Source organism: Centruroides sculpturatus, unplaced genomic scaffold (assembly GCF_000671375.1).
Source record: "Centruroides sculpturatus isolate CEXI.00-Female unplaced genomic scaffold, Cexi_2.0 scaffold108, whole genome shotgun sequence".
Classification (NCBI taxonomy): domain Eukaryota; kingdom Metazoa; phylum Arthropoda; class Arachnida; order Scorpiones; family Buthidae; genus Centruroides; species Centruroides sculpturatus.
In genome coordinates this window covers 677,070-704,343 of record NW_019384344.1, presented here as the reverse complement: position 1 = coordinate 704,343, position 27,274 = coordinate 677,070, and the positions used below count along the sequence as shown (strand labels likewise).

The 27,274-nt window shown below is 27.0% G+C and overlaps 1 protein-coding gene across 1 annotated transcript; it reads right to left on the bottom strand.

Moving 5' to 3' along the window:
- Positions 1 to 276: 276 nt before the first annotated feature.
- Positions 277 to 26,504, bottom strand: LOC111635116 (ATP-dependent 6-phosphofructokinase-like). Its single transcript, XM_023379977.1, has 24 exons — positions 26,394 to 26,504; positions 25,122 to 25,303; positions 24,490 to 24,574; positions 23,123 to 23,274; positions 20,923 to 21,112; positions 20,689 to 20,854; positions 18,588 to 18,632; positions 16,497 to 16,605; positions 14,230 to 14,246; positions 14,121 to 14,139; positions 12,558 to 12,650; positions 12,354 to 12,479; positions 11,615 to 11,679; positions 7,799 to 7,871; positions 6,565 to 6,711; positions 6,403 to 6,474; positions 4,317 to 4,403; positions 4,032 to 4,109; positions 3,780 to 3,932; positions 3,466 to 3,692; positions 3,274 to 3,385; positions 3,007 to 3,197; positions 1,951 to 2,024; positions 277 to 380 (listed from the first exon to the last, which is right to left on the bottom strand). Exons 3-24 carry the CDS (start codon positions 24,566 to 24,568, stop codon positions 277 to 279), a joined length of 2,379 nt encoding a protein of 792 aa, XP_023235745.1. The 5' UTR covers positions 24,569 to 24,574; positions 25,122 to 25,303; positions 26,394 to 26,504.
- Between the last annotated feature and the right edge of the window lie 770 nt (positions 26,505 to 27,274).

Here is a 27,274-nt window from a genome sequence, read left to right as displayed (position 1 = left end):
TTATACGAAGCCTTACAAAAAATCTAATTTCTCTAACATTTGTCAATATGAATGGCTTTTTTATTGTTATGCATACAAATTAATTTTCCAACTATGTTTTCTACATAAGTATCTGTAATATTACTTTATGGAGATGTATTCAGCTAATTGTAGATTGAGTAACAAGTGTCAAATATAATATTCAGATTTAGTGGTATAAATGATATTCTACTCCATCTGATGTCTTTATTTTTCAAAATAAAACCCAATCATACAGAATATATTCGGTAATGGTATCTACAAATCTTGCGATGCATCTAGTGAATTCACTTGATCAGCATCCTCATCATTCTCTTGCACTTCTCTTTCTACTTTCTGACCTCTTTTAACTATATCAGTACCTGAAATAAAACCAAACAAATTATTTCTAGTAGTCATTAATCTAATTATTCTATTATTACAATTGAATTATGCAATTATACATGGCATTGTTCTACATTTAGAAAAAGTTTTTGTCGTGTAGTTTTGCATTTATTAAATGTTTTTGAAACATTATTTAGAATGTGGTGACAATGGACTCAACATCAAACATTTTAATTCACTTAATCAAATTAATTTTTCTCGAATAGAAAATTATTCATTAGCTATCTGTTTATGGGATGAGAAAGTTGATTCCTTGATAATTATAATAAAATTTGGAAAAAAATAATGTAAAAATTATACACCCTTAAACAATAACATGCAAACTAAGAAATGTTTTATTAAAGAATTTCACTTGTAGATTAACAATTTTCTTGTGCCGTTAACTGCTCTTTATTTTTATCAGTAATACTAATATATAGTAGATATGCCCAGTGTTTCCCGAAAGAAAAATAATAAGAACAAACATTAAAATGAAAATCATATTAAAAGTTTGATTATTTTAGCCTCTCGTTGTTATGTTTATCGCGAATTGTCAAGGGGATGAAATCAGGAGGAGGTAGGGTGACCAGGTTTTATGGTAGTCCATATTTCTTGCAGGGTTCTAGAGAGTAAGTGTGAAAAATTTGGTGCAGATCAGCCAAAGAGTTTAGGAGTTAATAGGGAAATGAAATTAGGGGGAAGATTGCGTATTCAGGTTTCGTGATAACCTATCTTTTCGGGGTTTAAAGAGTAAGAATGAAAAATTTCGTGCAGATCGGTCAAAGGATTTAGAAGTGTATAGAGAATAGACAGGCGGACAAACATTCGATTTTATACATATAGATTACCAGACCTGTTTTGCTTAGTGATGACTTTAACAACTTTCTTGGAAACACTGAGAAAGCAAATATCGCTTAACTCTAATTTAAAATAATTCGTTTTAACTTTTCATGTAACTTTACAAGTAAGTCCTACGTTATAAGCATGAAAGATCTACGTTATAAGCATGAAGCAAGTACAATAAGTAAGTTTTTTTTTTTACTAATTTCGAGATTTAACGATCCATTTTTTTTTTATCTTATATACTTGATAAACAATAACTGAATTGAGAAAGGGTAATTTGATTAGACAAGCCAGAGTTAAAAGTTCTATCCTAATGGCTAGGTTTACTTTATTTTCATTCTGGTATTTTACATCAAGTTGTAAAATGAGAAATGGTTTTAAATATCTTTAATTAATTTCTTAAAAAATAAAAAGATTAAAGAGAAAAAAATATCTGATTGAATTATTCTTCAATGCTACCATGTTTTATATAAGATTTAACATATTATATATTTTTAGAATAGCATAACTTTTGCTTTTTCTAATATGCATTTTATTTGTCGTTTATTATTGTAATCATTAAATTGTCTTCGTTTCTTGTTTTTTTAAAAAAGGTAAATAAGACAATGTCAAAGTAAATGTTTGATTTTTTTATTTATTATGATTAATATTTGTAATTATTTGTTGTTTTATCGCTTTTAAATAAATTAGCCTTTATATTTTTTAATCTATCATACTAATTTCTACATTTTACTTTAATATTTCGTTGTATATCACTCTCTAACTTTTGCATACCACTGCTAAATACAGTACAAGTTTTCCTGCATAATAGTCAATGCGTTAAACATTACGTATCCAATTTTCTGTAGACATGTAAAATTATTATTGTTAACAAATTATCCCTTTACCTTTATTCAGACGTTTTTAATGCGTTTAAATTATGTTTAATAAACACGTAACTATGATTTATTGCCTGTTATATTATGTAATATCGTTCTAAGTTACATATATTATCATCGCAATCCTACTCTATGTAACATTTATTCTTTCAGATTCTCTTCATTCACAATAATACCTAAAAATAGAAATCAGCCTTACAAAACACTGATACAGATAAAATATGTAATAAATTTGTTTTTAAAATATTTTATAATATTTTGTGACTTCCGCGAGTAAATACATAGACGAATTTTAAGAATTATTGATTATTTGAATAATTTGTCTTCAAAAACTCTATTTAATAAGTTTTTGAATGTTGTTTTGAAGCTTTCTAATTAACTACTTTAAGTAATTAAGTAACAAAAATAGAATTAAAAGCTTAAGTTTTTATTTTGCCTTCTAAATTATCTCTTCAGACTATTAATATATAAAATCAACACTTCAAAAAATGTTTTGAAACTTCTACTAGCATTTTTAGGAAATTTTTTTACGAGCAAATTCGTAATTGATAGCTTAATCGCTTCTAAAAATATTATAATTCACTTAATCGAGCTATTAAATTCCTTATTAGAATGATGAAGATGAAACTAACGTAATTTGGATAAATTCTAGCTGGTCAGGGAATAATAAATCGAACATTGAAAAGGAAAATTTGAATAAGAATGCATTCCTGATAATATTGTTCTAGATTGAAGTAGCGGATGATAAGAATCTTTTCCAAGATTTTTATTTGTGAAGATGACATTTTATTATCAGTTTAAATTAGGTGACAGTCCTTAGAATTATAAGCAGATTTGAAGTAGTTTTAATTATTTAAAATTTAAATTCTTTAAAATAATGAAAGATTATTTTTCGATTACTAACGCAAAATCTGTATCTTTTTTCAATGTCTGAACTGGTTCAAAACTGTATCGTCTACTTGTTACTCCAAGTAAAGAAGCACTCTCAGGTTTGTTAGTTTTTGGTTCTTGCTTAACTTGTTCTTCTAACCATACTGCTGCTTTTGCACCTGTTTTTGTTCCAAAATTTCTATCATATGGAGATGGTGATCCACCCTGAAACATAAAAAATTGTTAAATATAATATTCATACTTGCACATATTAGAGTTCTAATAATAATTAAATTTTCACCTGTTGCATGTGACCCAAAATATTCATTCTTGTAGTAAATAGTTTTTTACCTTCTTCCGAGTAAAGACGGAAAATAAAATCTGTTGTATAATTGGCATTTGCATTTTCATTCCTATAATAAGATATATTTGTGTTGATATCTAGTAATTACTCATTTTTCATTATTTTTAAATTATAAATTGCAAAACAAACCTTAATATCAATCCTCTAGAAATGCCTTCATTCATTTTTGCTTGCATGTGATGAACATCACCTATTAAATCAGTAATTGAAAAGGATTCTTCAAAAATATAAGCAGAATCGGCACCACCGGCAAGACCAGATAACGTGGCTAAATAACCACAATATCCACCCATAGTTTCTACAACAAATACTCGCCTCTTTGTACCCTGAGCAGATTGTCGAATACGATCACAAATCTGTTGAGAAAAGATGAAAAAAGTTTAGTGCAATGTATATTTTATAATTAATTATTGTAATAAATTTATTATAGAAACTTTTTTTACTTCAGTTATTTCATTAAGAGCAGTATCGGCACCAAGAGAAAAATCTGTTCCTGGTACATTATTGCTGATTGTAGCAGGAATAACACACATTGGGATGCATAACTCTGGATACTTATCTCTGTTTTCTGCCATTTGAAGAACAGAATGATATGCCTAAAAAAAAACCACAATATTCATTTTAAAAAAATTAATCTAATCATTACATTTAAATTATTTAACATTCAATATAATATATTTTTTACATATACATACTTCAAAACCACCAATTACAAGCAATCCTTGAATTTTATAATGAGCTAATTGGCTTGCTATTTTCTGTAAATGTGGTNAGATTGTATTAACGATTAAATTTATTTAAAATAAGTATATAAAAACTTTTTAAAATACAAAAAGTAATCAATATGCTTTTTAATAATTGTAAATTAATTTAAACTAGGTTTCTTACTCCAAAAAAAAAAAGGTAATTTCGGTTTTTTATAGAGGTAATCATAAGTATCTGTTCCAGAAAGTCAACAATATAAAGGACTATTTTCTCACTTTATGTTCATCATTTTCATCAAGATATCCAGTTAAATGCCTCCTCGTGTACTTACAACATTCTTTTCTAATAAGAAAAGATTGCATCTTGAAAGAAAACGGTTTATGATTTTTGTTTTTAAAAATACATTCGCCGTTTTTTCTGTTATGTATCTGATAACAAAACAATAAATAGGAAAATTTCCAAGCAGTAATTTTTAAAATATATAAATGAGATTATTAAATAAGGTTATAAATTAAAGTTGAAAAGCTTCCAGAATCATGCAGAGATAATGATATTAACACGAAATTAAATTGTATAAAATCTAAGAAATTATTATAACAGCGAGAGATTTGGTTCTATGGCCATTTTTTTTTTCTTGTCTTTTTTCTTTTGTAGCGATTTCTCATCACATGCAATGTCCATCAGAGAAGCCCGATTACTATTTTAAAACTGTTAGGTTGCTATAGAGATGTATAACCCAGATGACGCCAATACTGCTGACACTGATTACAGTGAGTCCGGGAAATTCTATTTCTGTCGCCATCGTAGGCGGTCTTGTCCTCTACTGGACACCACTCTTCTTTGGGGAAATTCTCAAATAACTTTCTCTATTTCCATTTTCTTTTGCTATACTAAACTTTAAACTAATATCAATAAAACCAATTGATCATCATTAACATTGTGTCTTATTGCAAAATTAATTACACGTAGTAAATGTAGAATGAAAACAAACACGCATTTAATGATTAAAAGATTTAAGTCTAAATTATGAAATGTAATTTTCATAATTTTCAGCTTTGAAAATTTAATACTTTTATTTTTAAAGATTATATTTATTCTTCTAGTAGCGAACTAAAAAAAAAAAAAAAAAAAAAATATTGTGCCATGATGTTGCAACAGGAGATTAGAAGTACATTGCGGATTACGACCGACGTTCTTGCTAATTGCTGTAAAAATTCAGGTCAAAGTACAATCTTCCTCTCGTTAGTACATCTTACAAACAAGCTAATTACTAGATTCGTCTTACTCTTGTAACTTACTGTTCGAGTATAAAATATAATATCGGTTAATTCTATAGGGATTACTTGTTCTTGCTAGTAAAACTAACAGAAATTAATTCAGTCTTCTTTTGTTAATACACTACAAAATATTTTCTTACATTGTTTTCTGTTAGGAAGATTTTGGAACTCTTACTGACTTTAAAATTATGTAAAAATTCTTTTAAAATGTTTTTTATCTCTAATTGCTTTTATTTATTCCTTTTTATTATTGCTTTGTACAATCCTAATCATGTTTAAATTCATATAAACAATTCTCTTATAAATTAATAACACAAAAATATATTGCATAATATAATGGATTGGATTAGTTTTATGGAATAAGGCAACGCAACACAAAGGCGATCTGTCAAAGGGACGGATGCCTCCCGGGAGGAATTTCTTTGGATGCTGGTCCCTTTTAGATATTTAGACATGTGAAGAAAATCCGAAAAACTCCACGTGGCCAGACAATTGTGAGCCGCAAACCCGCGACCAACTACAGTGTTCAGAGGTATTATCCACACGGTCACTGGTAGGCCAAAATGTAATGGTAATTGCTGTAAAAATAGCTTTATGTGAAGAATTTTTATTTTAAATCTTTTAAAAGCATATTTATTAAGAATAAGTAAATCATTTCGAAATAAATAGCTCGTATAATTTATAAATAAACTCAATAAATATAATGAAGACATCCGACAGACATGAAATTTATAAAATTACACACTAGAATTCATTTTATTAGATTAAATCATTTTTGAAAATTGGATAACCTACTAGCATAATTTAATGAATAGAGCTCGTTATATATATAGTGTTTAAGAAGTAAATAAATATAGAAACTTTATCTCATTTTATATAGGCCTACTTATAAAATCAGTATAAAATGAAATAAATTTTCCATAATTTATTTATATTCTAAATTTATTTTTAAATACACTCAAATCTTTGAACGATGGCCTCTGACAAGAACATAAGAAGCAGTCATTGTTCGGAGGTGGCGGTTGTTTAGNGATTAAATTAAAAAAAAAAAAATCAGTAGTTATCAAATTTCTAAATATAATTACCTCTTTGTTCCAAGAAATGCACCCCCTTGGCCCACCCAACCAGATACATCACTCCAATTCATTTGTTGAAACTAAAGAAAAATTAATAAAAAAAGTTTAATATCTATTAAAGTAATAATACTAATAATATTTTTAAATAGGAAATATTTCAGTTTACTCACATTTCCTTCAATTAAACCTTCTATACCATCATGAATACCAAAAGCAATATTTCCCTGACATAAGCAATTTCTTACAAAAGATCTAACAGCAGCATTCATACCACAACAGGGAGCTCCTATATGCATTACTGCAAACACATGGCCACCCTATTAAAAAAGATAATAAATTTATTTTAAAATATAGTAAAATTAATATAATGATAATCAAAGTATAATTTTATTCATAAAATATTTTCAAAAAATTTTAATTTAAAAACTTTTTTAATCAATAAGTTATACTTTTCTAGATTTAATCAAAAAACAACCCAAAGTTATATTTTTAAGTTATCTCAGAATTATACTTCAATGTTTTAAAAAATAAATTAATGTAATTAGATGCTAGAAAATTATTATAAAATTTGTTTTTCAATAATAGAATTTAAAATCATTTTTGAGAGGATTAATTACATAGCATGAATAGTTAATTATGATTCCATTCAGTTATACCAGTCCAATAATAGTATATACCTATGTATGTGTATTAAATTTAGTGTATTAAATCTCAATATTCTGATACGTGTGCATTATTTTTTGATTTTATACTTGGACAATTTTATATACATGCAGATTGAGAGAAAGAAGTTAGCAAGGACACAGAGTTAAAGTGAATGTAATTGAAACAAAACTGATAGACTCCAGATATCAGTCCCTCAGTTTTGCTTGGCATTCGGCCAATTAAGAATTCAAGATAGATATGAAATGCCTATTCATCAATCAACTTGGCAAAATTTTGCATTTATGGAGTTTTATCTAGATTTATAATTATTCAAAAAATTAGATATTTTTCTAATTTTGCATCCTATTTCATCTTACAACTCTTCTAAAAAATGAAATTGATTCTTATAAGATAGTTTATTTGCTTTAAATGTATAGCAAATCTCTAGTCTTTCTCTAATTTATAACTGGTCAGCAATACCAAAGAGTGGGGATCAGCAACAATATCTAGCTATTTCAGATCACATCTGCCATAGAAGTTCTCTTCAGTTTAGTTATGTATATGTTCAGGCTGATGTTGACTGAACTGTAAACTGAAAAGTTTTAAATAAATTCTAATTTTTTACTTCCTTTAAACAAGCTGAATTTATCATTTTTAAAAGTAAAACAGAAAAAAAGAAATATTTTTCTAAATTTTTCACACTTATTTTGAATATTTTCTACAAAATTCAAATCTAAATTATATATGCATATTCCTTACATGTTCATGTGCATCTTTAGGTGGTTTGAGCCTTGTTAATAACTTGTAAGTTTGTAAGTTACGTTCAAAACTCCTAAAAAATAAAAAATATGCAATTATAAATTTCTTTCCATGAATAAATAATAAATTTCAGATATTCACATGCATATACAGTATATAGACAATTTTCCAAAATAATGTTTAATCATTTCAATTATTTATTATTTTTTAAATGAAAATATTCAAAAATTATTATTTATATTTATATTATTTCTGTATTTTTTTAAAAATTTTCAGCTAGTGTAATTAAATATACACTCAAGTTTTTTTAAAAGTCAAATTTATTTATTATATTGTAAAACTTTTTAGAAACAATATTCTCATCTTCAGTTAATTTCTACCTACTGGAAATTAATAAATATTAAAATTTGAGTTGGATTTGATAAAAAAGGAAGGTAGAAAAAAAAATTTAAGGAAAACTCAAAGAAAACATTAAAAATAAAAAAAACTATCTTGATGTAAATTAATTTTCTAATTTGCTTTAAATTAATATGGAATAAACTTCCTGAAGCCAGATTCATTCATATTCAACCAAACAATAACTAATTAATTGGGCTATAAATTTGCTATTATTAATGATTACTTAATATATAATTTGGTAGACGTAGGTGCCATCTCTTATCTAAATTAATAATTATAATTTTTTAAACAGATAAGGCAAACTGGCCATTATGTCTATTTGTAAATAAGAGATCTTACCCCAATTACTTTTTAGTAAAGGCGCTTGCCAAGTTTCTACACGCACTAATTCTGGACTTACCCTATGTTACTCCCTCATCTGTAGTCACTAAATCCACCATCACTTCAAGTATTGGTATGATACAAGTAAGCACTTACACTTTCTACAAACTACAAGGTCTGTTCATAAAGTATCGGACCTTTGGTCGGCAAAAATAAATTTATTGACTTTGAGGTACAAAACCCTAATCCCCTTCAAAGTAGTCTCCTTGGTAATGTATATACTTCTCCCAGCGTTCCTGCCATTGCTGGAAACACTGCTGGAACGCATCTTTTGGAATGGCCATCAGCCGGTCTGTCGCATTCCGCACGATGTCTTCTCTCGACTAAATTCGGGTTTCTTTTAGCGGCATTTTCAGCTTGGGAAATAGCCAAAGGTCCCACGGAGCCATGTGGGGAGAGTACGGAGCATGACGAACCACAGGAGTATTGTGTTTGGCGACGAAAGCCCGAAACAGATGCGCAGAATGGGCGGATGCGTTATCACGATGGAGCTGCCAAGTTTTGATCGACCACAGATACGGTCATTTGCGTCGCAATGTATCGGAAAGATGACGAAGGACCTCCTGGTAGTACTCCTTTGCGATGGTTTGGCCTCGTGGTGCGTACTCACGACACACCACCCCACGAAAGTCGAAAAAACTGTCAACATGACCTTTGATATTGCTGCGGACCTGCCGCGCTTTTTTTGGCCTCGAGGATCGTCCCCGAAAGCCTGCTGAATCTTGCGAATGGTTTACACTCGGGTATCGCCATGGTTTTTGGCAAAATTTGATGTAATATCGCTGCTCACGCTGTTCAGTCATTTTCCAGCTTAGTGAAATCCGACGAGAGCGCACTACATGACCTCACTCATAGGCCGATTGCCAACGAGTGATGCTTCCTGCAGGCGGGAAAAAATTCAGGGCTGTGCATGACTGTCCCCTCCACAACTCCACCGAAGGAGGCCTCTCGCGCATCATTGGTTTACGTGAAAAAAATAAAGGTCCGATACTTTTTGAACAGACCTTGTAGATGTAGTATCTTTGTAACCTTCAGTACCCACGTTTGAAGCCCAACTCTCTGCTACTCAAAAGGGGCTTTAACATTCAACAGGTACTTGATATACGTGATGTGCTGACCTTTGTCACTGAGCACAAGTATTTCTGTTTCAATCGGAAAATTTATTTAGAGAAGCAGGGAGTTCCCATGGGTTACCCTTTATCTGCTATTTTAGCAGAGCTCATCATGAGAGAAATCGAGCAAAGAACTTTCAATGGATGGCAAGCAGGGATGCTTGCCATCCATTACCTGTTGCTGTACTTGCGTTACATCGATGACATCCTCATAGCGTGAGAAGATACAGAAGAGACATTTTTTACCTTCATGCAGCAACTCCCAAGCATATATCCTTGAATTAACTTCACTTGGGAGAAAGAGAATGATGCAGCAATAATGTTCTTGGATTTGTGTATATGTAAATCTCCTGAGGGGCCACAGTTCTCAGTTCACCACAAATCTAATATGACACCACATATTATCCCAGCAGATGCTTTCCAGCCTTTGCGGTATATTAACGCCACCATCACTGCCCTCATTAGAAGAGCCTTCTTACTGTTTTCAATGCAAGTCCTGGTAAATTTTGAATTAAATACTATTAGTTTGGTGGTACATAATGCCGGTTTCTCACATGCCAAGTTCATGCATGTGCTCAACATGGTAAGAAAATCCCTATTTCCTAGTACCATGCTTTATAATAAAAGGGAATTTTCTGTAGTACAATCATCATTGACATACCTCAGACCCCTTCCATACATATTTGCTGTATTTTTAGGCAGCACAACCTTCTGCCCCTATCCCCACTAACGAAGTCTACACAGGCTCATCTGCAATGATTAGGATAAGTTCTCCACTTTAGAAAAATCAGGGGATGTTAATACAAAGTAAATTGGGGACACAACAAGAATGCTTGTCAGCTGCCTAGCAGAACACCAAGAAGATGTAGTGAAGGAAAGGCATACCACAGAGCTTACAAAAAAGGTGCTTGAGCAGGGTTACAACCCACTATGGACCCAAGCAACAATGCTCAAATGCTGCAAAAATCAAAAACTCGTCTTTATATGGGAGTCTCTTCTCACAGCAACCACAGAGGCATGCAACACTTTCACTCTTGACCTTCCGAATGTACGAGTCACACTGTATAAGCAATTAAACAACAATCCTCATCCACCGTCACATTACTAACATGGTCCTACATCCATATATGTGCCACTTTGAAACTTACATTTTATAATGCATGCACAACTTCAAACATGTTTGAAAATTGGTAGCGTGTTCTTAACGGTATTGCTAAATATTTTAATTTGAAAATATGTGTTCTGTTCTCAGAATATTCTGTATGTTCTTTTAAAATATTTATTTGCCTGATGATGACGATTATAAATTCATCAAAAGTACTTGTGATAAAGAAGCAATTATAACACCAAACTCAGTGAACTCTCCATCCTACTATAATTTTTTAATGATTTTATTAAATAATTTAGAACCATCTGGAAGTGATAACTGGCTGAGTGCCATAGTAGAGGTGTACTTAGGCCATGGGCATAGCCAGCACTATGAGTAACTGCATATCTAAAGTTTAAATACATCTGGAAGTGAAAAATTGTTCAGAGATCCAGGTAGCATAACTGGCAAGCACACTGCACAGTAAGCTGAGATTGTGAGTTTAAATCCTGTTCTGGGCTAATTTTTTCTTCCAGACGGTTCTAAATTAATTAATAAACTTATTAAAAAATTATAATTATTAATTTAGACAAGAGATGGCACCTAATGTTTACTTCTAATACCAAATTAATTAACATCTAATCATTAATAATAGCAAATTTATAGCCCTATTAATTACAGTGATTGTTTAGTTGAGTATTAATATGGAAATTATTTGAAGAAAGTTTGGTTTCAAATAATCTTATAAAGGGGGAAAAAATATAATTATTACTAATTTTGTTGGATTTTATACATTATATAAATATCATTTTAAAAAAATTTTAAGAGACATTATACCTTCCACGTAAAGTTACAGCTTCATCCCATTCTTTTCTGGCCATGCATTCAGCCACTTGTTTTGTCTGAAATAATTATTAAAAATATTAAACTGAGAATATGCATAACTGACATTTTTAATCAGTTGTTTATTTTTAAAACTTCAATACAAAACAATATTAAATCCCAGTTTTAAATTTATTCTAAATTTAAAAATCAAATAAAAATATTTTTATTTAAAATTCCAACAATTTCAATAATTTCTAAAATCAAACAACTATCCTGATTGTTGTTTGATTTGATCTGTCCTTTTAACTGTTCATTTTGCTGCTAACTGATATTTTGATAAAGAAAACTGAAGTAAAAAAACAAAACAAAGGGTAAATATTTTTTTACTAAAAAGTAAATTTAATTATAACTGGTCAAATTATGTTCAGAATAAATTACAACAACAGGTAATAATAAAATTTTGGCAATATTATTTTCATAATATTTTCTTATAGATCGTTAAGTTTATGCATTCAACAGAGGGAAATGAATACAAATTTCATTTTAAGTGCAGACTCAGTTTATTTTCAATGTGTAATCCATTTGGTTTAAAAAATGAAATAAAGAAACTAAAGTCTTTGATGTTTTCAAATCCTGCGTGTTTCTTTTATTAGAATTCCCTTTTGCAAACCACTGTTTTGATTCCTCTTGCAAAGATTAATTTGATTAAAAATTATATATATATACATAAATAGCAAATAAATTAATTTACCTTTTCTACACACTGCATTAGAGGAACACGTACAGCTTGGTTCCCATCTAAAGACACTACACAAGCTTCTGATGTAGGTGTGGCCTCTAAAACTGCTAATACAGCTTCAGCACCCATCCTTGAGCCCTAAAGATTAAAATGTTCATTTATTTAAAGTTTACAAATTTTAAAAATTTATTGATTGTAATTTAAAATATTACTCACTAATACTCTGTCAAATGCTGATGGACTACCTCCACGTTGTACATGACCAAGAACTGTAACCCTAGTATCTTGTTTCAGATTGTCAACAACCACCTACATAGAAAAATTAATTAATAAAATCATATTTACATGTTCTTTCTGATTTGAATTTGTTTTTTAATTTCAATTATAAACAATTAAAATTACAATAATCATTATGATTAAAGGATAAATACAAATAACATGTAATTGATATTTTTGCAGTAAACATGGAATGCATATACTTAAATTCTCACATGACAAGCTTATTCATGGGGATAAAAATGTATCGTGAAAGTAATCATATCATCCACATCTGTTACTGACTGTTCTCTACCCTTGTAACAGTCTGTGCCAAGTGTTTCTCCTGAATGGTAGTGACTGAAGCTAATGGCATAATTAAGATTTTGCTCTGGGGGAAATCTGGGAGGGTGATCTAAAAAGTATAATGAGAATGAAGAAAAATTAAGTATCCCTTACATATATGCTAGAAAAATGTTCTAGCATGTTCCAAATACATCTAGAACAGTGATTCCCAAACTTTTTCAATCCACTGCCCCCTTTGTTCCGTAAAGTTATACCCAACGCCCCCTAACCAATTTTCTCTTGTGTGAGAAAAGGATTGGAAATATTCTTAGGAAAACTTTTCTATGAATCTCACACTTTGTGCCCTTACTGTACATTGTTCTCAACATCTGGAAATCATTAAANTTTGTTCTGTGTCCAAAACCATTGATTTTTAAAGTAATTCAAGGTTGCCAAAAACTGTTCCCATCTGCTCTATAAACTTTGTTATTAGTGCCATTTCCCTATCTCCAACAGTTTTGGGGAAAAAACTACTATATGTCACCAGTGAATCACCCTGTATATATAAGAATTCATTATATTTATATATAATGAATTCTTCACACATACAAAGTGTTTCAAAATTCCTGTTAAAACTTACAGAACAGATTGCAGATTCCTTAAGAAAAATAAACATAAAAATGTTTTGTAACATTTTTTGAATAAGCCTTTGAAAGGCTAAAGGCCATTTTTTAAAGGCCTTTAGCCTTTCAAGTAATTTGTTTATGAGATTAAAAGTGAGAAATAAATAATAACACAATTCAAATAAAATCATCTAAAAATCAGTGTTCAGATAATTTACAAAAGTTTTTGATTACTAAAGAAATGCACCGAGACTACAAAGCTTGAAATAGTCTAATGTTAAATAATATGGCCAGATTAATTATTGGACTTGATCTTAGCATCTGTGAAATTAATTAGCCATGTAATTTAGACTAAAGGTAAGCAGTTAAGCCACCATCTTGTACTAAATTAAAAAATTTTCTAAAAAGTTTCTAGAAATATTAATGCACACATAGATAAAGAAAATTAAGACAGTATAAATAATGAAATAATTGAAACTGAATAATAAAATTGTTTCATATAATATGACACATAAACTCAAGAAAGTTATTTAAAATAAATCACGTGCACATTTTTTTGATATTTTAATGATTTTTATAAAATTTTATCATTAAAATCTAATATACTTTAACATACAATTATCCTGTTTAGATACCTGTTTTAATTTTTTGCATAATACATCTGGCCAGTTAGCTTCAGGAGGCCATTCAGGAATAAAAACGAAATCAGCTTCTGTTGCTAAAGCAGTCCTAATTCTCTTTCCTGAAATTCAATGTAAAAATTAATTTTGTTTAAAAATTTCCTATACTAATCATTATAATATACTATTAATAAATAAATATAAGATAAGAGTAAAATTGACTAATTACCAATAATTGATTCTTAGTCAGAATTTTAAATTCAATTAACTAAGTTCTCCTACTAATATTTAAAATTATATATGTACATAGCTGTCTGCAGAGGGGGCAAATGAGGCACTTGCCCACTCTTGGGATTGAGTAAAAAAAATTTACAAATTATAATTGTAGAAATGATTGAGATATGTAACCTTACACTCTCAGTCATGGGACACTGTTGCAATACTGTATTCTATAATCTATCTGTGAAAAAATTCAGCAACGAGTTGCATAACTTTCCTGACAAACAAATTTAAAATTGTATGTGGTACCATCTGTTATGATATTTTATTAAAATCTTTTTTATATTAATAATTATTATAAAATGGCAAAAAGTTTAATTTTGAGGATAGTGACGGCTTTTATAAAAAGTTGTAAATTCTAATAATGAGTAAATTTGTTATTAAGTCTCACTCCACTAAAGATATAACATATGACTCTCCTATGAGCTTTAACTATCAAAATTTAATAACATTGTAACTTATGTATAACAGGCATTAATGTCAAATATCATTTCTTAATCATTACCCCATCTTGAGGCATTAAACAAAATAGATGCCAAAATACACATATCCATGGAATGTTTTCCACTTTTTTGATTTTTTTTGGGTTCAGGGTATCTGAAAACATGGAGATTTGCAACGACTTATATGGTCAAATTTGACAGAATTCCAATATTTTTCTGTGTTATATAGATAAGTCAAGAAAGTAAAACCCAAAAATTAAATAAAAATTTATTGATATAGTTATTTGTCTACAAGCTTTTCTTCCTTCAGAAATTTTCTGTGGATGCCCATCTATATATTATATATATAAGATTACTTTATTTTTATAATTAAGTATATTTAACTACTTCCTTACAAATATAACTGACTGGTTAAAAAAGTCATTCTTGCTTATGTATAAAGTTGAATAACTCATTTTCATGAAATTAGAGAAAATAAGTAAATACACAAAATGAAAACAGATCACTAAGGAAAAGACACTGCTTCATGCCCAGAATAAAAAAAAAAATAACAATTCAAGCCTGATTCTTAAACTAACTGATAAAATAAGATAAAGAATGAAAACAGATAAACTTTGCTCCCAGCTTAGAAACTTTTAGGAAAAAGAAAAATAAGAGTTTTAGAAAAAACTGGCCAATATCTGGAACACTGTTAGGTTTAAGAAAATATGACCTATTGTAAAAGGTGTTTATTTTAGTCCTGTACCGTCCATACACTGGCTCAAAAGTGATCCTTATAACTTAAAATAATACTCTATTTTGTTCTGTGTCCAAAACCATTGATTTTTAAAGTAATTCAAGGTTGCCAAAAACTGTTCCCATCTGCTCTATAAACTTTGTTATTAGTGCCATTTCCCTATCTCCAACAGTTTTGGGGAAAAAACTACTATATGTCACCAGTGAATCACCCTGTATATATAAGAATTCATTATATTTATATATAATGAATTCTTCACACATACAAAGTGTTTCAAAATTCCTGTTAAAACTTACAGAACAGATTGCAGATTCCTTAAGAAAAATAAACATAAAAATGTTTTGTAACATTTTTTGAATAAGCCTTTGAAAGGCTAAAGGCCATTTTTTAAAGGCCTTTAGCCTTTCAAGTAATTTGTTTATGAGATTAAAAGTGAGAAATAAATAATAACACAATTCAAATAAAGTCATCTAAAAATCAGTGTTCAGATAATTTACAAAAGTTTTTGATTACTAAAGAAATGCACCGAGACTACAAAGCTTGAAATAGTCTAATGTTAAATAATATGGCCAGATTAATTATTGGACTTGATCTTAGCATCTGTGAAATTAATTAGCCATGTAATTTAGACTAAAGGTAAGCAGTTAAGCCACCATCTTGTACTAAATTAAAAAATTTTCTAAAAAGTTTCTAGAAATATTAATGCACACATAGATAAAGAAAATTAAGACAGTATAAATAATGAAATAATTGAAACTGAATAATAAAATTGTTTCATATAATATGACACATAAACTCAAGAAAGTTATTTAAAATAAATCACGTGCACATTTTTTTGATATTTTAATGATTTTTATAAAATTTTATCATTAAAATCTAATATACTTTAACATACAATTATCCTGTTTAGATACCTGTTTTAATTTTTTGCATAATACATCTGGCCAGTTAGCTTCAGGAGGCCATTCAGGAATAAAAACGAAATCAGCTTCTGTTGCTAAAGCACCAACTAAAGCTAAATATCTTGAAAATAAATAAATATTTCATTAAATGACTATTTTGCTGACTTATTATTAATCTCCATAAAAAAAAAAAAAAAACATTTTATAATGACCTAACATACAGCTTATATACTAGGATTTATGTTTAATGATGTTATCAAAATTTAATTTTTTTTAAATAAAATTCCCAGAATATTTTCTACTTAATACAAACTTATTCCTGATATTAAATAGTCTAATAAACTATTACATATTCTAATATATAAAAATCACAATTTTAATAATTTATTAAATTCTAGAAATGTAAGTAAACAAATTTATCTATAAAAACTAGAATTGAAGAATGATTATCACCTTTTTATTATATTTATTTTCAGTAAAAGTTTTATATATGAAATTATTTAAATTCTGTTAATTTTATGTTTCAAATAAACAAACTAATATACATTTAAAAAAAGGCAAAATTTACAATTGAATTTTCATTTGAAATTTACTTGAAAATTTTCAAAAGAAAATTTATATTTTTGTAAAAAGAAATGTTATTTAAATTTTTAACTAGTCAATGTCTTTTCTATTAAAATTTATCTGTAGAAGTTAAATATTTTGATAGTAGAAATGTTACAAAAATTTTGTATGTGAATGGTATAAACAAATACATATACACAGGTATAATGCATGTAAATTGAGTTTTATGTTATTTTCTTGATTCTAAGATTCACCAAGAGCTTGAAGTCAAATTTTATGACTAATAATATTTCCCTCAATAAAATCTAATGAATTTTATTAATGTTGTTAAGTAACAAATTAGAATAATACAAATGTCATAAAATAGATTGTTTTGTAGCTCTGTTTCCATGATCTCATATATAATTACTGTTCAATTTTAATGCTACATAATAATGTCCTCTTAAAGTCCTTTTAAATGTCATAAAGAGGTTTAATTTAAACATTTATTACCAGTAAAGCTCATTTGAACTGATATAAGCAATAAACACATTAATAAATAAGATAAACATGTCTAAAATGTTGACTATTGATGCATATAGTCTACTTATGTAAAAGAGCCGATGATGTTACAGACAGTAAACATATGATACCATCAATTGTAAGATGCATCACTACTTTTAACAAGTAATAATGAGTATTAAAAATTTATAACATCATTTTGTAATAAAAATAATAATGAAAATATAATCGTTCAATGAAATTTAAGTTTTTGCAAATTTACTACGATGAGCAAAAAAGTGTAAATGATTGAAGAAATAAAAAATAATTGATTTTTACTTAAACTAAGCAAAAGTTTATTAAAAGTATACATTTTTACATTTTTAATAAAGAATATGTCACCTGCTAACAATATGCTCCTCATCTCAAATCAAAAATATAAACTTTTAAATTCTCATAATCTTAAATCATCAAATTTTGTTATGTTAAATTTGGGCATTTGGCAAATTTGGTTATACCAATTTCGCCAAATGGTACATTTAAAGTATGGTGGAAAATTTCATATAACATGTATAGCACTATCTAGTGAATTTTGTCAATGACATATTTGAGAAACAATTTTATAATAATTTTTGAGTTTTGATTTGCTTATATTCATGTAAATCAGTTACTTCCAATGGTATGACCCAGATTTAAATAAACCTAAGTACATTGACAACATATTGCATTAGAATTTATCAAGTAATAAGAAAACTAATTGTAACTTTTTTACAAATGTTTTGGTGAGCAAAAACAAAAAAAGTTGAATAAAAAAACAAAAATTAAGAAAAAATAAACAGGATTTGATTAATAGAACATGTATTTTTACTGCAATCATAATCAAATTCTTCTTCACTTAATTGTTAAAATTTAACAAATTCTTCTACTAAAACTTTGAATTTGACAATGGCTGCAATAGAAATCCATATTCCACTAAAAAACTGAATTAATTTATGTAAAACTAGTGATGTACAGACATAGGATATTAAATTACAAATTACAAAAATTAATTTTACCTACCCACAATGTCGACCCATAACTTCCATAATGAATGTTCTCTGATGGCTAAAATAAAAATTTTCATGTATAAAAACACTGAAGTTTAGTATATTTAAATTGTAATAAATTATAAAACATAAGACATGTTAATACATTATGTAATTCAACATAAAATTCAAATATTCAACTTGAAATAATATCACATTTTTGTAATAATAAATTAAACTTAATGCATGGTATTTAGTAACTAACAATATTAATTAATTTCTGTTAAGTAAGTAAATTTTGTTATTTATTACAATTTAAGCATAAATATTTTTCAATTTAATAAATAAATTGAAAAATATTGGATCATCCTTGTCACTTTTTATTATATATTTTTATTTAAGAGTTTAAAAGTAATTATTGAGACTTATGATCAGTTTCTAATATGAAAAAGAATTTATGTTTTAACTGATATAATTGTTATAATTTAACACTATTTAACTTTTGATAACTACAGATTAGAAAATTACAATTAACAAAAGTTATTTACTCATAATAATCAAAAATAATTAAATTTTATTTCAATGTCATTACATAAAGAAATTAAAATGAGAATCATTATCAAGAATTTAATGAATTAGTTTATACATCATAATTAATTAATAAAAGAAATACAAGTATGTTAAGAAACAAATTCATTAATTTGAATTCTTATAGTCTATATGCACATAGAATAAATTTCATTATTTAATATCATTTAAATGTTGAAGTGAAAATTTGAAAATAGAAAAACAAGACAAAAAAAATGTTCATTTTCCAAAGTAATGTTATTGGTGTTTAATTGAAATAATTTTGATAACTAGTTATTATATAAGCTTAGGATAAAAAATTAATAAGTATCATAAAATAAAAATATAAATAAATTTCTTTTAACTTATTTTCACAAATGATTCATTTGTTCCATGATAAAAATTATTTATTTTAAAAAATTTCTTTGTAATTAATAAATATTCAATAGCTTTAATTGATTTAATCTAAAATTATTCAATATTTTTATATGAAAATATATTAATTTGCATTGCTATCAATTTGAATCTTTGTTACATACTGTTAAACTATATTAAAACAGAAATGTAGTATATAATTAAATATTATAAAATTTTAGTCTTTTTTTTAATCTATTTTTTTATATAATTTTATTCTAGGGATACAATTTAAAAAAATTGTAGACCTGTAAATTTCCACTGTTGTCTGTCCATCAGTCTTTTCTTGATCTCGAGAACAAAGTTACATAGATGAAATCCAAGACCAGATATGGAAACCTTAGGGGCAGGAGGCCCCAATTAACTATATAAAAACCTCCGATGCAAACCGGAAGACACATGAATTCAATTTAAAAATTTTCCCCTGAAAGATGTTAGATGATCAGCACAACTCTATTGTTAAAGGAAAAGTATGATGTACAGGGGCAAGCAACTCCTAATTTGAGATGGAAAGCATATACAGTATTTTAAGTTACATAAATTAAAAATTGTAGCCAGTCATTTTGACAAATGTCACAATAAATAATTTTTTGTGACATTGGATATTTTACATGGGTTTTAGAGGTTTTTTGAAGGGGAGGCAAGGATTGTCTTAAGAGATATGAAAATAGAACTGATTACAAAAAGTATTTTCTTCAAATATTTTAGTTTTTTAATAAGGAAAACCTAAATAAAGAGCAATTAAACTTTACAATTTTGCTAATAAAGTAGCTAACTAGTTTCTAATACATTAAAAATAATCATCAATTTGAATTCTGTAAAAGAAGTCTCAGAAGATTTACAATTACACACAAACTACATATATATGTATAATATATAATTTCTGAAGCATGTTTTCCACATGTTATTACATTACTATGACTGAATTCTATGCCAATACTAATAAAAAACAAATTATAATATATGTTAAGTTTTTTTAATTAATCAAAAAAATAATACAGTATATATTTTTTCAAATAGAATTTTAATGTAATTTCATTGTTCATTTATAATTAATTTATTGAAAAATAATATTAAATGTGTCCTTTTATCTTCATAATGTAATTACTGGTTAAATCGATATTTAGGCAACACAAAAATTTTCCAAAACAAACCTTGAAGCAGTTGTAACAATTGCATCAATAGCTTCAATAATACGATGGAGAGCAGTATCTGTACCAATTGTCATGTCTGTTCCACAGAAATCATTATCAATAGAACCAACCATACCAACAATATTTAAATGGCTACATTCTGATCTTTTCTCTGGAGTTATTGTACCTAGAAACAAATATCGTGTAAATATTTAAAATAAATTATACTAAACATAGTTTAAAAAATCTCGAAACCTTTCTCTACTAATTCATCAAGTAATGATGACCATTCTTGTCTGAATAAGTTAGCTCCAGTTAAACTACCATCACCACCAATTACTACTAAATTTGTTATGCTTCTATTTACAAGATTAGCTGCTGCTTTCAACCTTCCTTCTCTCTCTCTGAAATCTTTGCATCTGGCACTACCTATCACAGTACCACCCTAAAATATTAAACAGTAAATTATTTGTTTGGTGAAGACAGTATAATAAATTTAATTTTTTCAATTCATAAAATGAATAAATTAAAAAAATAATAATTTGCATTTAAATTAATAAACTTCATATGATATTAATGATTTAATAAAAAGTTTATAACATTTGCATTAATACTATTAATTATGATATACTTATTACAGCAAATTACTGAAAAAAAGATAAATTAAAATATTAAGCATAATAAAAATTAATGTCATTTTTTTTTAATATTTACTACATATTAAGCTAGTTAAAATTATTTTTGGGCTGCAATTTGAAAAAACTTTAGATCCATAAATTCCTACTGTCCATCTTCCTTTAATCTTGAGAATGGAATTAGATAGATGAAAGACAAGACCAGATACGGAAACCTTAGAGCAGAAGGCCCGATTAACTCTATATGAACTTTTGATGCAAACCGGAAGTCAAGTTATTTCAATTCATAACTTTTCCCTTAAAAAGAGCTAATAGATGAGTGGCACAACTCTATTGTTAAAAGTATAATGTACAGGGGCAAGATACTATTTATTTGAGGTGGAGAGCATACATTTTAAATTAAATAAATTAAAACAATGATTAAAAATTTCAACCTGGCATTGTGACAATGTCACAATAAATAATTGCTCATTATAATTTCAAAATATATTATAACTGCAATAAAATATGTAAACCTCTACTATATTTATGAAGCTTTCAATATGTATTCTAGTGCTTAATATATAAAAGTATACAAAAGTAAATGGGTTACTTCAGTGCATAACATTAAACAAAAAAAAAAGAAATTGATAAACTAAAATTTAGTTTTAAGGTAATTTTAAAAACAAATGAAAAATAGTATCATAAGAATTTACATCAAGCCAACAGAGGAGAAGTATAGAACCTGTAAAAAATATATATTGTTAAATAAAGCAGATGTACTGTACTAACAGTCTGCTGTCTTAAAATACCACTTCATTGTGAGTTGTAAAAAAGAAATTAAACAAATATTTTTTCATAGCACTAATAACCTTCTATGGCTTAAAAAATGTCTTTCCAATACATTCTTAAGTCAGGTTTTACTGAACATATACTAAAAAATATTGATGGGAGAGGAAAAAGCTGCAATATAGCATTAAGCTTAAACATGTAAAAACCTTAAAACTTTTCTAGATAATTCCATAGTAAAATTGGATAAAGCATAATTATTACAAAAAAATCAGGAATAATAAATTATGCTAATTTTATAGAGCTATAGCTCTATAACCATTATATATATAGCTCTATACTCACGCAAGCATTCTAATAGAATTAATTACCACAATTAAGGAAACTGCATATGAAAATATAATAATATTTGTTTAAAAAAACAAAAAATTAAATTAAAATATCGAGTTGTTTGTATATATTCTATTGTTTTTCAGATTTATATGTTTAGATTATTATTATTTTCATTTTTCTGTTAATAACATTTTTATTGTTTTAACATAAATTAAAGAATTTCTATGATCTATAAATAAAAAACTTATTCTTATTTACTTAATATAGAAATTTAAGTTTTAATGTTTGTTTTTTTTTCTTGTAAAATGAATTCAGAATACTTTGTTCTATTTATGTTTTAATTTTTTTCTTGTGTGTGTGTTTGTAACCTAATGATGCCTATTGTGGTAGTTGAAATCACTTGGTTAATTTTTTGTATTTAACATAATGGATATTCTAAGCTTTTTAATTTCCTGTATAACAATTTAATATAGATAAAAATGCACAGAAAAGTTTAATTAAAGTGATAAGTCTAATTTTAAGATTTCTTAACATGTTAAAGTTTATTATGTTAAAGTTTATTATGTTGCTGTAGTCATCAAAGTATTTCTACTGTATCTTAATATTTGTGGTGTAGATAAAAAAATAATTTAAATTAAAATGTTAATAAGAATAAAAAGTAAGAAATTAAATGTTAGATTAAGTCTAAATTTTTTATGAAATTAAATTATTTGATTTACCTTATGTATTATTCCTGAAACACTAGCCCAGGATGCTTCAATGATATGGTCACCACCATCAACCATTCCCTGATAACCTTCTTTAATGAAGAAGACTTTACATCCAACAAACATACCCATTCTCACTACGGCACGAACGGCTGCATTCATACCTACAATAATAATTTTATAAGTATATAGTCTCAAAACTTTAATAATAAATATAGAAATATCCAATTTAAATTATGATGGGGAAAGATATATTAAAAAACCTTTTTAATGTCAACAGTATTTTAAATTTCATGTGAAGAATAACTGTAAATTTATGACTTATAAATTTAAAACATAAAATATGGTATATTAAGTAGTTATAAAAAAATCAAATTTTCAGTTTTGAATTATTGTTATAAAAATGCATCATGTTTTTAAATAAATAAAATAACTGGTTAATAAGCATGATGAATACAATGTAGACAATGTATGGACTAGTTTAATAAATTCACTTCATTTCTTTCTACTTACTATAGAAAGAAATGAAGTAAGTTACCTTCAAAATGTATATAATTTACATAATTGTTCGTTATTAATTTACTTTTATATTTATTATTTGTAGTATAATTTATTTATGTTATAATTTGATGTAAAACAATAATTAAATTAATGTTAGGAATTAAATTCTTTATTTTAAATTTATATTTTAAAATCAGAAATTCTATTGTATTTTAATTAATATTCCACTTCAATTTGTTATATTGAATATGAATATTTTATGCTGAGGATGACCATATTATTAAACGTAAAAGGTTTCATTTATTAAAATTGTTGGCTTCCTGAACTAAGCAGCTACAGTCATTTATTTATTTATATATATTACAAAATTATTTGGCAAAACTTAAAAATTGAATTTATTTATTTAATGAAGTTCATTTTTTAAATTATAAATTACTTAAATTGTACATTTTTATAAATTATTTTGAAATATTCTGAAGTGCATAAATTACATAACATATATTTAATCATCATGTTACATTAAATATCATTTTAAAAATAATATTTTACTTTTTTTTATGTATAAACATTTTTGTAAATTAAAAAAACCTAATATGTCTTTTTAATTATACATATTTTAAAAAAATTTAAAGATTTTATTTTATTTAAAAAAAAATGAGGCTAACAATGAATCAGACACAAACACTGTCCTCTATTTGACCTATAGGCATTAAGCCAAGAATTGTTCGAAGGAGAAACTATGTTTAGTCAATTAACTAAACTTGTCAAAAAAAAGTGTAAAATCATTTTAATATATATATCTAGATTAATATAATGATTAACTTTCATAAATATATTTTAACACCCATCAAATAAATCATAACAACTATTTATATTACCTTGAGAATCTCCGCCGCTGGTAAAAACGGCAATAACTTTCCCTTTAGAATCAATCGTTTGAGGGATTTTTCCAGCCATTTTTACCTGAAATAAACTGCACATTTTAATTACACAAAAGTTTAAGATTTATTACAATAAAAAGTTATTATAGTTGGATTTAGATTAGAGTGTAAAGACTTTATATAACTCTAGTGATATGACAAAGGACATATTTTTAAAAATATGAAAATTTGACTTAAAATACATTTAAAAGAGGAAAATATTCTTTAAATAGACTTTATTTAACGAATAAACATTTTTGATTCATGTTTGGATATTCTGTAATTAAGTTATTAAATTGAATAATGGGTAAATATTTTAATAACGTGAAAAATTTGCAGGATCGATAGAAATTCCATAAGTCACGAAAGGTGGGAGTTATCAGCATCTTAACGTATCGACTGATTATCGTCTTCTTCATATGCTAAAGGTAACCTTTGGAAAGGTCACTCGTGTCACACCTCGCAGACGCATTTCTACGGCTCTACACACTTAAACACGTTAATTAACTCATCCAAACGATCAAGATTATTAATTAATTACATTAAAAACTGGTTTATAAGAATATTTATATATTTCTTTCAACGCTTACTTTTATTTAATTCCACGTAAACTGCTAGGAACTATATTTATTTTCAATAATTCTCAAACACGTCTATCCTTGAGCAAATCGAATCCCGTACGAGTATCCTTCAGCTTCTCCTTTCCTCTTCTGTACGGTCATGCCTTCAACTTTTCATCAATTTCCAGTCAAAACAATGAACCTGGCACCACCTAGTGTTAAAATTTAAATTATGTATGTATATATATATAAATATATATATAAATTTTTATTCGTATCTGATTTAATATATAAATAATGTACAAATAAATAGATATAAATAAATAATTTAAATAAAACATTACTAACGAAATTAAGTTTAAAAATTCTTGTTTGCGTTGCTACGCAACCTGAAGGGAAACTTGCATCAGGTTGCTATGACTACCCACGGATAAAATGTTTATATACAGATTTAAGTAAAAAAAAAAAATTGTAATTACAATTTAAATCTTATAAAATGTATAAATTCTGTTATTTACATTTAACTTTTAACATAAATTAATTAAATATATTTTAAAAAATTTAAAACGTTAATATTATTAAATACATTTATTTATTTATCTAATTTATGCCATTTCTTATTTTTACTTTTACTAATTTTTTTTAAATTTATTTTTTCAAAAAGCATTGTTCCAAAAACCGGATTTTGTCGGAAAATTATACCGGAAAATATTATAAAAAATTGAAAAGAATGAGTCACGTGACCCAAAAAGCATACTTTTCAAGTCACGTGACTCGTTCTTTTTAATCGCGTGTCTCTTTTACGGGGGCATAAAAACCGAGAAAAGTTAAATTTTTAAAAAAATTTCTATAAATATTTTTATTTGTAGAAGCTTAAAATAGTTATCTCGACATAAAAAAAAACATTTTTTTTAAATGTATCGGTGTTTACAGCGCACTTAAATTGTTTACACGCGAAAATGTTTTCAGTTTTTTGACTTTTCGCCAAGTAAACAGTTAAAATATATATATATATAAAGTATTGAAGGAAAATACAGGATTTAAATTAATTATAATAAAGTAGGAAGCGTATTTAATGTTAAGCTACAGTGATTTCAGGATGTGGGCTTTACTCCCGATGTTATACGTGACACAACGCAGGTACACAAACTGGAATAAGTTTGGAATGTTTAATATAAAGTGGGAGAGAAAAAAAAATCTCGCTTCATTAGTAAATACTGTACACGGCTCCAAATTTTTATAAATAGCAACAGAAATTAAAAAAAAAAATAAAATAAAATTTACACGTTTTACTCCACGTACCATTTCTGTTCAATTAGTGGAATAGATAAGGTTATCGATAAGGATAATTACACATATATACGTAATTTATCCGGAGTTATAATTAATACTACAGTTACATCGATCAAAGGCCTTGCATTCTTTTCTCGATAAACGTTCCTTTTCTAGTTGTGGTGAGTTAAAGAAAAGATCACTTGTTTACAGGTGGCTGACGCACGTGACTACTGAAATGGATCCAAAAACAATTCACGTTAGAAGCAAAGTAAGAATTTAATACCGATTTATATAAATTTAAGTTGTGTTGTAGGAAGATTTAGTTTCATTTGCGTTTTGTATGAGAGTTTGAGCTTGAATCTAGTTGTTAAAAGGGCTGTGTGTTAATTAAATTTACGATTCGTAGTTACAAAGCGTAACGTCACAATTGTTAGTGTTTGAATTTCTCACGTCATAAGGAAACAATCTCGTGTTTATAATATTTTATTGTTTTCGTGTCTTGTTACGTTGTTTATCATCATTTAGTTTGAATTGCTTGTTTGTGGGAGAGTTTAAAAGCTTTGAATAATTTGTGGCTGATAATAACTGCCAATTTACAGTTACAATCTTTATTAAAGTCAAGACTTAAAGTTATATGTCCTTGATTTTTCTTACTGATAGTTAATATGTAATATTTACAATTTTACATCTTATGACTATAAAATGTAAATTTACAGTTCATAGTCGCAAGGTGTAAAGTTACAAATAGTCTGAATTGTTTTTATTGTAAGGAACCAATCTAATTTGTTTTAGTAGTTTATAGGTCAATTGCTTCTTTATTGTTTTTGCTCAATTACATAACTTTATTTTAATTACATAACTTTATTTTATGTAGTTAAAATTCAAATAATTGTCCTCAAATATATTTG